Source organism: Canis lupus, chromosome 7 (genome assembly GCF_048164855.1).
Source record: "Canis lupus baileyi chromosome 7, mCanLup2.hap1, whole genome shotgun sequence".
Classification (NCBI taxonomy): Eukaryota; Metazoa; Chordata; class Mammalia; order Carnivora; family Canidae; genus Canis; species Canis lupus.
The window spans coordinates 53,130,705-53,148,832 of record NC_132844.1 but is presented as its reverse complement, the minus strand read 5'-3'; the positions used below and the strand labels follow the sequence as shown (position 1 = coordinate 53,148,832).

Sequence of the window (18,128 nt, the reverse complement as noted above, 5' to 3'; positions counted from 1 at the left end):
GAAGATGTGGTCTCTATATACAATGGAATATTACTCAGCCATTAGAAATGACAAATACCCACCATTTGCTTCAATGTGGATGGAACTGGAGGGTATTATGCTGAGTGAAGTAAGTCAATTGGAGAAGGACAAACATTATATGGTCTCATTCATTTGGGGAATATAAATAATAGTGAAAGGGAATAGAGGGGAAGGGAGAAGAAATGGGTAGGAAATATCAGAAAGGGAGACAGAACATGGAAGACTCCTAACTCTGGGAAACGAACTAGGGGTGGTGGAAGGGGAGGAGGGCGGGGGGTGGGGGTGACTGGGTGGCGGGCACTGAGGGGGGCACTTGAAGGGATGAGCACTGGGTGTTATTCTGTATGTTGGCAAGTTGAACACCAATAAAAAATAAATTTATTATTAAAAAAAACTAAATGAGAAAAGGAATAAGAAAAATATGAGATCTTTTGAGGAAGGTTCCCCATAAACCTACCCTTCCCCCAGTTTTCTCTTCTTTTCTTATTTTTAAAAGTATTTTATTTATTTATTCATAAAAGACACGGAGAGGCAGAGACATAGGCAGAGGGAGAAGCAGGGTCCCTGTGGGGAGCCTGATGCAAGATTTGATCCCAGGACTCTGGGATCATGACTTGAGTCAAAGGCAGACGTTCAACCACTGAGCCACCCCGGTGCCTCAACTCTTCTCAGTATATCAGAGCATTCCTCACCCAGTTGCTCAGGTCAAACATTCTATGGTAATCTCTGATTCTTCATTTTTTCTTTTACCCAATCTATCAGCATTCCACGTTTCCCCTGTCTGCCACAGGTATTTCACCACTCTGTCATCTCCATCTTCACTACTACCATAATCTAAGTCACCAGCATGTGTCACTTAAATGGCTATAATGTTAGAACACTGGCCTAACAGTCCCTCTGCTCCCACCCTTGTCCTCACCAACAGTCAACTCTGCACACAGCAGGAACCATATTAAAACATGAATTGAACCCTGTCCCTGCCGTTTAAAATCTTGTAATGACCAGGATAAAAACTAAAAGCTTTGCATAGGATTGATTGAGTAACCATTTAATTACAAAGAACATGTGGTCACCCTTAAATGACTCACAGTAAAACATCTACTTAATGCTTATAATGAGTAAAAACCAATGTCTTTAAATCTAAGTACAAATCTCAGTATAACTTCTCTTGACTTAGCTAAAGTCCAAAAAATCCAACATGTTGTTCATCAGTCTTCCTCAAAGTCAACTGGAGCAAGTGACAGTAAAGAGCAACTTAGCAATAAATTTAAATTATAACGTGTAACAAACGAAATAATATTGTTTCAAATATCTTGCTAAGCTTACTTTTATCAGTGGTAGTTTAAGTTTATAAACAACATGAAATTTTTCCTCTGAAGATTTCACTTCGGTGTTCTTCATAAAATGAATCAATTATACACAAGTAAATTCAGACATGTAATTCTGTTGGTAAAAAATCCATAAGGAAGTCTGAGTAAAATCTGTTCCTATAACAATGCACTAGAAAGACTTATTAAATTGACTTTTAACATAAGGAAAACCATAGATCAATGTTTAAAGAAATGGCTTGAATAAGGTCTGTACTTCAGTTAATACTATACTAATATCAATTTGCTAGATTTCATCATGTTCAGGTTATGAAATATATCATCAGGGAATGCTGGGTGAAGGGTACATGAGAACCTTGTACTATTTTTGCAACTTCTCATGAGGCTTCAAGTATTTCACATTTTTTTAGAAGGTTAAAAAAAGGAAGGCTCTCCATTAAGTGGATGCACTACGGTAATTACATACCATTCATATAAATTCATTAAAAACTCCTTATCAGAACACTGATACAAGAAATTTTGTTTTTAATATTTGTATTATATAGAACACCAGAACACAAACAATAAAATCAGACAAATCATGATAAAAAAACGGTCAACCCCAGGAACTCCTAGCTTTATAAACTTAGAAATTTTACTCAACTTTTCTATATAGTTGTTGTATGTGTAAATGCAGATAATAATACCTAACATAGCACTGAAACATTTCAATGAGATCAATATATGTAAAATGCTTGGTAATGCCTCACATGAGTAAATGAACATGATAAGAACTCAATAAATGGTAGCGAATTACTATAGATAGTTTTCATTCATAAAATTGAATTTCCTTTGAAGGAGCCTATAGTTCTGACTGAATGAGGTTCTTAACACACCTTTAAAGAAAAATCCATTCATACAGCTCTTGCCAGATTCCAACTTGCTAACCTCATCATTAGTTTCATATTTATCCCTCCTTGAAACTCCTACTTCACAAATCTTTTTGGGTATCAGGCACTTCAAAGTCAACATGACCAAATCTGAACTCATAATATTTTCTTCCAATTTAGTCCTCTTTTAGTGAATGGCACCACATACATCTCTGCAATCCAGAAACCAAGAGAGTCCATCATATCCAGTATATCTTATAGATTTTTATTTCCTGTATCTAAATCTGCCCACTTCTCTCCATCGACACGTCAGCTCTTGACTACAGGTTATATTATCTCTTGCTTGGACCTGCTAAGTGGTGCCCCTACATACATTTTTGACTCCTGTTGTCTGCATTGTACCTAGAATGATTTTTTTTTTTTTTTTTTTTTTTAGATATAGGAATGTGATTACAAGCTTTACCTCCCATCCATACTATCCTCTTAGGAACTTAAAACAGTTACACAATGCTCCTGGAGGGTAAAAAATTAAATTCTTTTTATTTATTTATTTATTTATTTATTTATTTATTTATTTATTTTTATTTATGATAGTCACACACACACAGAGAGAGAGAGAGAGAGAGAGAGAGAGAGGCAGAGACACAGGCAGAGGGAGAAGCAGGCTCCATGCACCAGGAGCCCAACGTGGGATTTGATTCCAGGTCTCCAGGATCGCGCCCTGGGCCAAAGGCAGGCACCAAACCGCTGCACCACCCAGGGATCCCAAAAAATTAAATTCTTGATATTGCCAGTGAATATGCCTTGACCCCTAACTACTCCTGGGAACCCTACTGTGCTCAGTCCCTGCTCTCCAGGTCAACCAACTTGGCCTTCCTCCAAGCCACTCATGTTGCCCATTCTTCCTCCCACCACAGAATCACCTGTTGGGCCTCTGCTTCTCCATCATCTTTGCTGACTCTATCAACTTCTGAAGAATTGGACTGGCCCAGTTTCATTTACAGACTCCAATTTTCTCCTCTTCCTATCTTCTTGATCAGTGGCATCATTTAGTTCCTGGATGACTCCCCATCATTTTTTGCCTTAGCCCTAAAATACAAATCTAATTGCCTTCTTGACATCTCCACTTGGTGTCTCCAACTTAGCATGTCCCGTCTTCCACCCTGACAAATCTGTTCCTCTTCCAGTCTTCCCATCTCAGTGCATGTTTCTACCTCCCACCAAGTTGCTCAATAAAAAAATCTGAAGCACTTCCTTCATCTCAACATTCAGTCCATTGGCATGTCCAGACAGTGCCATCTCTTCTCTCCATCACCATTGCCTCCTCTATAATTCTACCCACCATGATACTTGGTCTCAACTGGCCTTCTAACTCATAGCCCAGCTTCTGCTTTTTTCTCCACCACTCATCATCTATATAGCAGCCAGAGTGGTTTTCAAAACACAAGTCAGAGTCTATCGATTGCCCTCTGTAAACCCCTCAGTGATTTTCCCTCTGAACTCTCACACCTAAACTAGGTACCATGTGACGTGGCATCTACTATATAATAACCATTCTCCCCTTTGCTTATTCTGGTCCAACTATAGTAACCTGCTCTCTGTCTCCCACTCCCCAAAGGCCACTTCAGAGACAATGCTAGATGTCCCTCCTTCAGTAAGCTCTCTAGTCCATTCTCATTAGACAGCAGGATGCCTCCTACCATTGAGAGCTCAGCTCAAATTTTTTTCCCCAAAGAGGTCTTCCCTTCAGTCTAAAAGGGTACCCTGTACACTACCCAACTGTTTTCAATCATATCATCCTGTTTATTTCCTTACTAGCACATTTTATAATATGCAAGTATGTTGTTTATATTTCTGTATTAGCTTCTTTATTGTCCCTTTCTCCATGAAGATATAAAGTCCCAGAGGACAGTGATCTCTTCAAATCTACTTCTACATCTCCAGTGCTTACAGCCACCCTAGCACACGGTAAGTACCCATCAGATATTTGTTGAATGATTGAATGCTGTTTGCTCTTGCTGGAGTGCTCTTTCCATACATACCCAAGCCCACTTTGCCTAATTAAAGCCCACTCATTTTTTAGTTCTCACCTCTGAAATCACTCTGCAGGGAAGCCTTCTCTAACCTCCATTACTGCCTCAAGATCTCATATTCATGTTTTCAGAATCCTATAAAGCCCTCCTTCATTGCATTTGTCACATAAGTAATTTTACATTTACTTTATATTTATTTCATTAATGTCTAGGTACAGAGACCATATCAATTTTTACTTATTATTGTATTTCCAGGCCCCATAACTCAGTGTTTGATGTAGGGTAAGAGTATACAAAAATTGTATTAAAAAACAATAACAATGTGCAAAGGCAATAACTACTCTATGAAGAAATTCTGTACAGAGAGAAAAATCACACCAAAGCAGTAGCCAGCTATCATCTCTCCTACAGGGATCCTTGCTGTGGTGTACGTCCTTCCAGACATCCTCTATCCACATATATGCATACATAAATGTTATTTTACTTTATTTACAAAACTAGGCTAATACGTAATATTTTCTTGAATGCTCATATCTCTTCCCCTTTGTCAACATGGAATTCAATAATCTTCCCCTTTGATAATTAAATATTTTTAAATAGTGCTCAATTTTGTTTTAATTAACATTTGTTTCAACTCTAGTAGAGAAGAACTTTTTTTCATATGTTTATTAATCAGATGTATGTCTTCTATTGTGGCTCGTGTATTCAAACTCTTTAATGATTATTCTTCTAGCATGTTCATCTTTTTTTTTATTCCTAAGCATTCTTTACATATAAAAATATTAGCCCTCCATCTGTACTATTATAAATTGCAAATATTTCTAGTTTATTATCTGCCTTTGCATTTTGTAATTTATTGCAAAAATACTGATTTTTTTAAATATTGACTTTTTTATGTTGTCAAATCTATGACTTCGTGCTGCTATAGTTGCATTTCTTATAATGAGAGGTCTTTCCTAATTTAATATTATATAATATTTACTTAAGTGTTCTTCAAATAATTTTATGGTTTTGGATTTTTTTTTACATTTTTTTAAATCTAGCTATAACTTTTTCAGAGTGAAGCATAATTTGAGAATCTAATTTTATAGTTTTCCAAAGTGTTTACCAATTACTCCAGCACAAGTCTGCAACTAAATTGAAATGCTAAGTTATTCAAATTCTAAGTAATAATACATACCTGAGTCTATTGCTAGGCATTCTTTTCTGTTTTGGTGCCAATAGCAATAAGATAATTATTCAGATTAAAGCTGTGATTAAATTATTCAGATTAAAACAAATATAATTTATTTGTTTATTTGGGAGAGAGTCCACACTGAGCATGAAGCCAAAGCAGTGCTTAATTCCAGGACCTTGGGACCATGATCTGAGCCGAAAACAAAAGTCAGGTGCCAACTGCACCACCCATGTGCCCCAAGATATACACAGGTATATATTTTTCAAGAAGTTACTGGTAATGTTGGCTATCTTCAAGTGTTTATTGTTCCAAAAGACTTAGAAATAGTGAACCAGATTTCAAATGCATATATTTGACTCGCTGTTAAAGCTTCATTAGATTTAATATCTTTAGGCCTCTTGGGCAGCTCAGTCAGTTAAGTATCTGCCTTTGGCTCAGGTTGTGATCTCAGGGTCCTGGGATTAAACCCCATGTCAGGCTCCCTGCTCAGTGGGGAGCTTGCTTCTCTCCCTCTGTTGCTCTCCCTGCTTGTGCTTTCTTGCTCTCTCTCAAATAAACAAATAAAATCTTTTAAAAATATTTCATATATTTAAAATTTTGAGCCTTTGCATTGATGATATGCATCACCATTTATTCTAATCTCCTTTTATGCCTTTTACTAGTGTTTTGTAGTCTTGTTTCTGTTGTTCCTATAATTTTCCTTAAGTTTATTTTTAGATATTTTAAATTGATATTTAAATAGGATTTTACATTGAAATATTTAAAAACTATTAATTTGTGCACTTACTGAATGCAATGGTAGTTTTTCAGATGATTCTCTAGGGTTCAAGGAAAAAATATATATGATTTACAAAAATCTGACAATTTGGATTCCTTTTAATAGTAGTAACTGATTCATTTTTTTTTTCTTGACTCAATACATTGGCTAAAACTTTAATAATAATATTTAATGACTGTTGTAATACACAATAATTTTTAATGTCAGGTTTTCCATAAAATAGAAAGTTGCTTGTTTGAGAGGGATTTTTAATTATTTATTTTGTATTATTATTTAAAGCAGTGATCCTCAACTAATGGCTAAACCACTCTATTAAGAAACATTGATTTAGGGATCCCGGGTGGCTCAGCAGTTTAGCACCTGCCTTCAGCCCAGGCGTGATTCTGGGGTCCCGGGATTGAGTCCCAAATCAAGCTCCCTGCGTGGAGCCTGCTTCTCCCTCTGCCTGTGTCTCTGCCTCTCTCTCTGTGTCTCTCATGATAAATAAATAAAAATGAAATTAAAAAAAAAGAAACATTGATTTAAAGGAATATCCTTTAAAAAAAGAAATAAAGGAATATTTTAGTAGTCTTAATTTATTGTTTATTCTAAGAATGCAAGCTGAATTTTATAAATGTGTTTCTGTTTTATACCAAATTAATCATGTTCTAAGTCTTTATATGTATTGCTTAGATAAATTATATTAAGGAATTATTTCATTTTAAACCATCCTTCTTTAGTTGAATAAATCATCCCCAACCATGATTTTTTTCCTAATAATATACTGGATTTCATTTGTTGCTGTTTTATTTAGAATTTTTGCATTTAATTTATCCTTAGGTGTTACCCTAGTATTCTTTATTTGAATTCTATCTAGTAACTGCTTTAAAAATTATTTTATGAAAATAAATAAATAAAAATAATAAATAATTAAAAATTATTTTATGCTTGCTTCCTAAAATGAATTGAAAAACTTCACGTATTTTCTTATGCTATGGAACAGATTATACAACATAAAAAGTGTCTGATATTTGAATGATTGAAAGAATATACTATCAATTTATTTGAGCCAAATTTATTCTTGGGAACAAAATTTTGATAATGGCATGTCTTTTGCTATTGTTGGTTCTCTCAGTTATATGCTCCTTTAGCCAATTATAATAATCTATATTCTCACATATAATTTAGTTTTTTAAATTTCACAATTACACTCTGTAGATATATACATTTTTATATTATAATTCTAGTCTCTTTGGTCTGTTATATTTGAATTTTCATTTCTGAATTTATATAGTATTTTCTTTGTATAATTAAAGTTATTAAAGATTAAACCACTATCTCTAAAAAAAATTTCAATTCTACTACTTTTCTACTTCCTAATTCACTAATCTCTGCCTTATATGTTACACAAATTAATTTCATTTGACTCATTGGTTATTTTGTTTCTTGTTTCTCACATTGACATCTTAGTTTGTGTATTTTTGTATTTTATTTTTCAGCAATAAAAGCATTTAATGTGATGACATATTGGCTATGTCTCATCCAATACTGTCATTATTGCTATTTTGCTAGCATTCTACTGAGGGAGTTTTCATCTCCTCTTTGATACAAAAATTATTTAGGAAAAGGTTTATTTTTTCTTTTCTGCTCTTTAATCTTGCAAGAGATTAATATTGTTGGTCAAGATTACACTTTTTATTGTGATCATATTCTACATCATTTCTGTTTACTAAAATTTGTTAAGGCTTTAACTATATATATATTCTGGGGTAAACTATATTTATATTCTTTGTATTTATAAATCAAATTTCCTTTATTATATTATTCAGACTTTGTCATGTTTTCTTTATGATTTTTAATTTAAATTAAAGGTTAAAATGGAAAGGAGGGTGCCTGGGTGGCTCAACTGGTTGAGCATTCAACTTTTGATTTTTGCTTAGATCATGATATTGGGGTCCTGGGATCGAGCCCCATGTCTCTGCACTGAATGTGGAGCTTCCTTAGGATACTCTCTCCTTCTCCCTCTACCTCTTCCCCTTCTCCCAGTCATGGCTTTCTCTCTCTCTCTCTCTCTCTCTCTCTCTCTTTCAAAAAAAAAAAAAAAAAGAGAGAGAGAGAGAGAGAGAGAGAGAAAGGAAAACAAAAAACTGAAAGAAACTTTCAGTATCATTTTTGTTTTTGTCAATTTCTTCATTATTTTTTGAGATTTACTTTATATATTTCTATATTATGTTATCTGGTATAAAACTTTCCTGACTATTAAGGTATCTCTGGAGATTAAGTTTTTATTAATATAAAATGTTTTTATTTTTTTCACTTAATTTTTCTTTTCTTATAATTGAGTCCTTTGTTTTTATTTCAATGACTCATTTTATCTGATATTTAATTAATTTTTTTCCATATTGGTCTTATTTTTCTCTATTAAAAAAAGTTGTGATTATATGTTGATTTATTACCCAGCTTTTTTTTTTTTTTAAGATTTTATTTATTTACTCATGAAAGACACAGAGAGAGAGAGAGGCAGAGACACAGGCAGAGGGAGAAGCAGGCTCCATGCAGGGAGACCAACATGGGACTCGACCCCGGGTCTCCAGGATCACAGCACCCAGGATATATATATATCCTGTTTAAATTCTGCTAAAACAAATTGACTCATATTTACTTCATATGGCACTCACGTCCCATTGTCAAATTCCTATGGCCATAGTCCCAGGTTGTAAACCCAGCGTTTTATCTGAGAATTACGACCTGTGATGGTTAGTTTATGTGTCAAGTCGGCTCTGCTGTAGTACCCAGTAATTCTATCTAATCTGTACACTAATGTAGGTGCTTGTTCAAAGGTGTTCTGTAAATGTGGTTAACATCTACAATGAATTGACCTTAAGTAACCCTCAATGATGTGGGTGGCCTCACAATCAGCTGGAAGGCCTTAAAAGCAAAATTGAAGTTTCCCTGAAAAAGAAGAAATTCTGCCTCCAGACAAGGTTCAAGACTTTGCAGCCTACCAACCTGCCCTACAAATTTTCAACCTACCAGCCCTCATAAGAATGTAAGCCAATTCCTTGAAATACATCTCTTTATATATACTACCATATATATTATATATTTTACATATATACAACACACAACAGAATCCTGACTAATACATTAACCTTTCAAATTTTATGTAGTTTCTTTTATGAGAATAACTAGACTTTGTCTTATTTTAACAGCCATATTTATGGTATTATATTTAACTTATTCCAATGCTTACCTTTAAAATTGACACTTTATGTACCTTTACAGATTCCTGAATTTTATTTTTATTCACGCATTTTAAATCAGTTTAATCTTTTTATTAAAATACTTTATTTTTACATTTTTTTCAGTTCTTACAAAGCAAAAGATATACATTTATTTTGTTTTGTATTGTTTTCACATGCAAACAGTAATCTTAGCAGGGTGTCCAATTCTTTGATTAGAAATCTGTAAACATGTATATATTTTTTCCCTAAATGTGTATATATTTTACATCACTATTTTCCTATATTTAATGGTGTAGAGAATTCTAAGGTTAACGAGCTTTATGTTCCTTTCTGTTTTTCTTTTATTTTGCTCACCACTTTTTCTTGTACTGTGAGGCTATGTAGCAATCATTATTTTTGACGTTCATCTCTTCAAATTAAATGTAAGTACTCTCAGGTTTGCTATGTGTATTTTAGGTAGAATTTTCATTATACTTTCTGTTGTAATTACTGTAGGCGCTTATTTAAAAAGAGCAATTACCTATATGTACTTTGCATTTTCTGTTCTCTATTTCTAATACCATCTCTTCTATGATTTTTATCTCCTGATCTTCTTCTCTTCCATATGCAGGCAGATCCCATCAGTTCACTCTTAATGGTGCCTATTCACTTTGAGGCAGGGGCAATTTCATTCTTTCCTACCTCCAACGCATTTTAAAATTCTGTTATTGCATTTTAAATTCTATAAGATTCTCATACTTTATCTCATTTTTATTTTATTTCTATCTCTTAGCCAGCCATCATCTCAACTCAGACTATTAGGATGTCACTTTACATTTCATCTGTTATCTCATAGAATTCATATTTTTAAAGACTTATTGATAGTAAAAATGTATTACGTAAACTTTACTCCTTAAATAAACTATAGACTCCTCTGTTTTTGATTTCAGTTTTGTTCTTATATTATGTTACAGAGGTTTTTTTAAATCCCGTCTAGTCCCTTATTTTACCATTTGTTCATCCTTGAGTTTTGAGTCTTAATATAATATTTAATTAATTTTTTTTGTTATAATAAAACCTGAGACATCAGTAAAACAAACAAGCAAATACATCCCTAATTTACTCTCATTTCTTACCTCTCATTGCCCGAGGCGATGTCAGCTGCAAGACGGGTCCAAGATTTTTTAGGACAAGCACCGTGAAGCTGGACTTTCCCATATACCCCTGAAATGAAAAGGATCAACAGTTGAATAAGAAAGTTTCAGAGGAATTAAGGCCACCCAAGGAAAACCCACTAGAGAGCTTATTGTGCAAGATATGTGATATGAAAACTATATATGAAGATGTCCACCATATCAAAGAATATTTAAGTTCTCTATATTCAGAAAATCATATATATCTCACATGGCTATGGAACTCACTCTCATTCTCTCAAAAGCTATAGAGAAACAAATGCTACACCACATCTAGTAATCTGAAAGTTGGGAAATGGACCACTCTAAATGGCTAACTAGTTAAGTTCTACCATTAAGTGACTCCAAATCATATGCAATTCTGTTCAAAGTTAACTGGTTTTGATATTTTATGTTATAGGCTTCATTTTCCAAAAGGCAAGGGTAATTTTATCCCCTGAGGAAACAGATTTGGTGCTATTAGCTTTGTTTTCAGTGGTTGAACTTCATATATTTTTGTATTATAGATATCAAAGGATAGATCTCTAGCTCCTTTGTTTCAAAATATAATTTATTTCAGACTCATAAATTAAAGGCGTACCAGGGACATGCTTGATGCAGTCCAGTTTTATTCCTTCAGGTCTTTCCTCTTACATGTTTTATTGCCATTTAAAATCACATGTAGCACAATTCCTTATATTCCAGTGGTCTCAAATGTTTTGAGCGTGAACCCAAGCCATAACAAAATTATGATCATGCACCCCTAAAGCATGTGTATTTATTTATTTTTAGAAAAACATACAGATATTTGAATATATTCACATATGTTTGAATTAGAAGTTCAAAATATTTTCTTCCTTAACCCAGATTGTCCACATACTCCTGGATTGGTACATAGCATATTTTGCAAATCACTAATCTTGAAATCTAAAGATTTCACAATTTTTAGCAGAAAACATATGAATAAAAGAACCAAACACTACCTATAAAGTACAAATACTATGCCTTGGGTTTTAATCCAATGTGAACAACAACAAAAATCTCAATCAATTAGAACCTAACCACTGTTTATGTCATTATTTATATTTTTTCCATACTCTAATTCAGAAAAAAAAGTCATAACACTAAAATTAGGATTAATGGAAATGTAAGAAGTATTCTCACTTTCAGGACATGTCTTGGAATAATCTTTCATAATAATAGTCATACAAATATGACTATATATATTTTTTTCATATGGTATCATCATCACCATCTTTTTTTTTTTTTAATTTTTTTATTTATTTATGATAGTCACACACAGAGAGAGAGAGAGAGGCAGAGACACAGGCAGAGGGAGAAGCAGGCTCCATGCACCGAGAGCCCGATGTGGGATTCGATCCTGGGTCTCCAGGATCGCGCCCTGGGCCAAAGGCAGGCGCTAACCCACTGCACCACCCAGGGATCCCTCATCATCACCATCTTAAAAAAATTCTAGCTTCTTTACTATGGGTAAGTAAACTAGGAAAGGGAGGAAAGTGAAGGAATTTAGATAAATTTTCAACAAAAGATTTCAGCGAAGATGTAATTTCCTTAAATTTGAGTTGTGCAGAAAATTAGATTGGCCAGACAAGTAGATTTCTTGATCATTTCTAATCATCAAAGATTTACTGTAAAATAAAACCATTTCTTAGTTGTTTCAAACTTATAATATTTAAATTAATACCTGTCATTTACTTATGATGTCACAAAATTTTAAACATCCAATGAAATAAATATATCATTCTTATTCAATTTAATATTGGAGAGAATTTCAAAAACATTAGCTGGAGTCAAAGATTAAGACAAGCATCCTTGTATGCTCTTAAAGTTTAATCCGATGTGGTGCTGTGTAGAGCACAGTGGACACCACACAAAAAATAAATTGAATGTTCTTATCAGCCATTTAGTTTGCCAACTTGAAAAAAGCAAAAATCTCATATTCTTTAAAAAATAAAAGCATGTATGAAAAATCCTTCAGAAACAATAAAGCCCCGCCTAAGTATAGTACTTTCTGGCAATGGCCATACATTATGAAACTAGGCTATCAAACTTCACACTGTCCTAATAGAATTGCTTCCATTTTGTTGAGTTGCTGAGATCTTAGAAAATTAGTAATGCCAGAGAAAGAGAGAATATGCTAGAATAAACAGCCTCTTATACCTATCCCTAAGAATGGAGTTAGAGCGGCTCTCACATCCCTGTTATGCAAACCCAGTCCCAGCTTCTGTGCTCTTACTAGTCAGTTTTAAAACAGGATTTGGTGCTATGGCAGTATCAAATGAAGAAACTGTCAACAGCAAATGTTTCTAAGCAATCTATAGATCTATCGATTGAAAGATATATCAACAACCAAATAGTATTTACAGTTGATAACAGACTCTTTAGTCCAGGCTCGGTACAATCTGGATACAAATCTAAGCTCTGAACAATATGGATACAAATCTAAGCTCTGACACTAAAAGATATGTGGCTTTCTGCATATTGTTCATCATCTCTGAGTCTTATTTTTGACAACGGTAAAATGAACACTGTTACAAAAGACCAGGTAAGTGAAATAATAAATATAAATTATCTAGAAGAGTGCCTGGAATTTAGTAGATGTTCTATGAATGGTACTTCTATATCAGAAACACACATATTTCATTTCATTTTTAATAAAAAACTATATTATATTCTTACCAATTGTTCCTGGATCAATATGAATTCCATTCAAACGGTCACAGAAAATTCCCTCTGAGGCTCTAAGGAGAATCAGAAGCTTTTGTTCTTTCTCTAAGGGATTGTCCAGAGTACCTGTTTACAAAGAAAAGTATATCATTTAAGTTAATTTGAAATTAAAAGAGAGAGAAGGAAATTGTGATGTAATTTTGGGAATGCAAAGTAGATGCTATCACGTAAGCTATATGGAAAAGAGCCAATGATCACATAGATGAAATAAGAAAAGGGGGGAAAATGGGATGCAGAAAACTTCTCAGAGGTAGACTGTATGACTAGCAAATATTCACTGTTCTTTCTCCATTAGGGAAGGGTATACTTTCCTGACTTACTAAAATTTAGCCTGGCGTGTGATTTGTTTTGGCCAATAAAATTTAGGTAGAAGCTGAGTTGATGCTTTCAAATACTTCACCAGTTTTTACCAGATCATTTGCAATTATGCTCCTCATCATGAAAAGAGAATTCCTTAAATAACATCTAGTGCCTGAATGAAGAGTCCTCAGTAGCACACTTGAATAGAATGCATAAACTGGAACTGATGCTAGCATAAATATTTGTGGTTGTAAGCCATTGAGATCTGGGAGGTATTTGTTACACATTATTATAGCAAAACCTGGCTGATACACTGTCTGAGGCTGGATGTCTAAATTGCTAAAATTTACATGCATTTTTCCATTTAATCCTCACAGCAAACCTGAGAAGCAAGTATGACTCTATTTCAGTTTTAAATACCCAGACATGACAAGGCTTAGAAGTCAAGGGACTTGTCCGAATTTCTCCAACTAGTAAATAAGAGTCTGATTTTAACACTGATGAATTTGAATAATTTATGCCAAGTAATTTATTAAACTAGTACTAAGTTCTTTGCTACGCCTAAATGCTTTTAGCAGCATAAGGAGACAATCCGTTCAGCCTACAAAGGTCAGCATTACTTTTGACTTTTGACTTCATTCTATTGATGCAAACAGAGGAGTTTGGTCACTTTAAAAAAAAATGATCTATTTATTCATGAGAGACACAGTGAGAGAGGCAGAGACATAGGCACAAGGAACTCAAGCCCAGGACCCGGGATCACCACCTGAGCCAAAGGCAGACATTCAACTGCTGAGCCACACAGGTGCCCCGAGTTCAGTCACTTTTACAGCATGAGAATTGTTCAGGGAATTTTGCCAGAATAGTGTTCACATCAACCTAACAAAGGGTATTTTCTGCAGAACACACATCATAAGATACAGAAAGTACTACAAAGACTTCGTTTCTCGAGAAGCAACTAGTGTGAAGGTCGTCCCCAAACTATACTCTGGATCAGACAGGTTGACAAAGAACATCTGTTAGCAAATGAGACTTTCTAGTTCCAAAATTCCTGAAAACATAACCCAAACTGAAGTTGCCAAATGAAGTATGAAGTAACTGGTAAACTTAAAACTGCTTTTATTTTGCTTAAGTGGTCTTTCAGGGGGCACAAAATCATCCTCCTCGGTCGGCATTCCATGTATGTACCTGGTCAGCCAGAAGGTTCCAATGTGAGTGAGTTTGCAGCTTGCTACATCTTTATAGTCTAGCTTTCACAGCCATTAGTCCATGAGGCCCTGTTGAAAGGAAGCTTCAGAAAGGGAAGGAAATCTGCCTGGAGCCACACTGCAGGTCAGTGGGCAAGGATTAGCACCAACAGCCTGTGTATTCCCATTGAATTGCTGAAGTTTGCTGCTGCTCCACGTAGGCAAGGCCAATCCTCAGTTGAGTGACTAATGCATCCTCTCGGCCCAAACAAAGATGTGCTAGAGCAGAAAGAAGGAAAGCAGGGGAGGAGGAGAATGTTAAGAAAAATGTGTGTGGTGTAGCTCTTATCTGGCAGTTTTAAGTCTGTCCAGTAAGCCGTTTTCCAACTGTGATTTCATTTATTTCACGGAGGGTAGTTTAGATTCTTGGGGGGAAGAATGGCCTAGCACTAAACAGATACCAGAGAGAAAAAAGTAGGACAGTTTTTGCCCTAGAGAAATGTATGCAGAGTCCCACAAAGAGAGTTCAGCGTTCCTCTAAAATCAGAGATTAAATCAATTATGCAACCCCCAAACGCAGCACATGTAAGCGTTCACAGAAAGTCTGGGCAAAATTAGTCTCTGCCGTTATATTTTGGTATCTGAAATGACCAGAGTTTGAATTTTTTTTGTTTTTTCTTGTGATGTGGGGGAAGGAATGATAGAGGATTGGGACTGGGAAGAAAGAAGACAAGAATGACCTAAGAGGGGGGGAAAATTATGCTATTTTAACATTAAAATGCAGTGCCTCTTGAATTTGTAAAAGCTGGTGAATAGGAAGCCCTAAAGAAGAGGCTCCTCTCTTATTCTCAAATCTAGCAAAAAGAAAGGTGAGGGGTCTCACTAGCTTGGGTTTATTCCTAAATGGCAGTAGCCACCTCTGAGAGAAACTTCTCAAGATAATGCAGTGCCTTTTTGGGTTTCCCTTTTCATGTTGCTTCAAGCTGCTCTCAAGCACAGCAAAAGGCATTTTTCAACCTGGACAAATTTATACCCATCACGGAGGGAAAATCATTGTTGCTGTGCTGCAGACATGCCAAGTGTTTTTGCATTCATGATTTCATTGAGTTCTTCCAACCCTCTGGTGGATGATTGCTAAGGTTCTCGTGAGGGTAACTTGTCAGGAATTACACAGCTCGTAAGTGGGTGAGCCTCGGCTTAGACATAATAGGTACCATCCTCAGACATGTGGACAGAGGGGATCAGGAAAGAAGTAAAGGGACGTTGCCATTACTTAGTGTGATGGCGGGGAATGGAGGGGAAACAGAATGTGTTCCAGATGCTAAAATCACCTGGGGAGATGGAAGAAAATAAGTTCTGGTATACAAAAGATAACTGTTATAATGATTTGAGGAATACGGTACAAATGGATTCCATGAACTTCAAAGGTAAGAAAAAGGGAAAAGAACCTTATATTATTTTATTAACTAAAGCTCTTTGATTGAATCAAGTATAAACCTAGTTTACACTTAAGCCCACTCTCTTAACATGACTCCCCACACCTTGTAACTAAGCCAACACACACTGAACTACTTACCATTCTCTCCACGCTCTCTCTTCTGTGCACATGAGAGTCCCAGGCTTTAGCATCCCCACCATTGTCCTGTCTAACTCCTAATCATCCCTCAAGGCTCAGTTCCACTGTAATTTATTTCTAACAGCCTTCTCTGACTTTGAATTAGAAGCCCTCTTTTGTGAGTAACAATGCCCACAGCCCTTGCTGCAGTAATTCTCCCCCAAGGAGCTTGTCCTAATGAAGTAGTATGGAATATGGACAAGGATGAATGCTCCAGGTCCTTCAATGCCGTGTTATCTATTTATGGTAGCAAACAATTGAGCAGATTTTGAGACAAACAATTGAAAACAACTTTGTCCATTTAGATCCTATCCCTTTTCCCCAGTTTCCTTGACATGCTCAAAAGCTGAGTCACCTAAGTCCCTAAACCAGCCCAAAGCCATCTCTGATGCCACCTCTTTTGGGATCCTTCCTTGTTAGCCAAGATTGGGCTAAGAGGCCCCCTCTGGGCTGTCACAGCATACCATGGCTTATCTCAGTACTTCCAAACTATGCCCTAAGTGCCTGCTCCCTGACGGCCTCCTTCTCTTTGCAGTGAGCTAATAGAGAGAAAAGGCCATGTACTGCCAATAGAGTTCATTTATATGTTATCACAGAGATGGTGAAATAGGTCATTTTAACCAATCTTCTTGCTTGCAGAAAACAATGAGAAATAAAGAGGAATACTCCAGAGTAGAAAATACCCAGTTCACGAATGTTGAAATAATCTTAAGTATCTATGTGCCTAGCATCATAGCTACAGAGTAAAGGAAGCAAAAGTTGACAGAATTACAAGGAAAATAGGTATATCTATAGTAATAGCAGTGGAAAATAAAACATAACAACTCACAGAACAAACAAAAAGCAGAAAGCACATAGCAGTTTTGAATAATGCGATGGGAAAATCTAACATAATAGTCATAGATGAAAAACTGAACCCACAAAGAATACATATCATTTTGCTGACATGCACAAGAGAGTCACAAATATTGATCATATGGTGACTATAAAGCAAGCTTAACAAATTTAAAAGGACCAGAATCTATAGTATGTGCTTGCTGACCACAGTTCAATTAAAGTATACAATTCAGGGGCACCTGGGTGGCTCAGTGGTTGAGCATCTGCTTAGGGCATGATCCTAAGATCCTGGAACTGAGTCCCATATCAGGTTCCCCGCAGGGAGCCTGCTTCTCCCTATGCCTATGTCTCTGCCTCTCTTTATGTGTCTCTCATGAATAAATAAATAAAATATATTTTTTTAAAAGTATACAATTCATATTGAGAAAGGTTTATAAAATGATCTATATTGAAATAAAGATTTTCCAATTATCTAGAGATACCATTAAGAGAGTGAAGAAGCAAGCCACAGAATGGGCAAAGACATTTGCAGTAATATAACTAACAAAAGGTATATTCTGCAATATATAAATGACTTCAGTAAATCAATATAAAACAGATAATTCATTATTTTAAAAAGGGCAAGAGAACATCTACTTCACAAAACAAGATATCAAATAGACAATAAAAATGTTTAAATTGCTCAATCATGTTAGAAATGAGAGAAATGCAAATTAAACAATAATGAGATCCTTCTACATATTTGCTAGAATGGACTTATGTTTAATTTAGTTGTGTATTTTTTATTTCATATACTTTCCTATATATGCATATTTTACAATAACTAAAATTTTATTAACTGATTATTATGTTTCAGGGAC

The 18,128-nt window shown here is 35.1% G+C and overlaps 1 protein-coding gene across 2 annotated transcripts in view; it reads right to left on the bottom strand.

The window, feature by feature from the left end:
- Positions 1-18,128, bottom strand: part of PKHD1 (PKHD1 ciliary IPT domain containing fibrocystin/polyductin) — a 471,902-nt gene that overhangs the window by 135,831 nt on the left and 317,943 nt on the right. For both annotated transcript variants that reach the window (XM_072832682.1, XM_072832683.1), the window contains exons 55-56: positions 13,282-13,395; positions 10,546-10,633 (exon numbers count right to left, since the gene is read on the bottom strand). In XM_072832682.1, the coding sequence (XP_072688783.1) occupies positions 10,546-10,633; positions 13,282-13,395 (202 nt within the window). The remainder of the gene's footprint in view (positions 1-10,545; positions 10,634-13,281; positions 13,396-18,128) is intronic.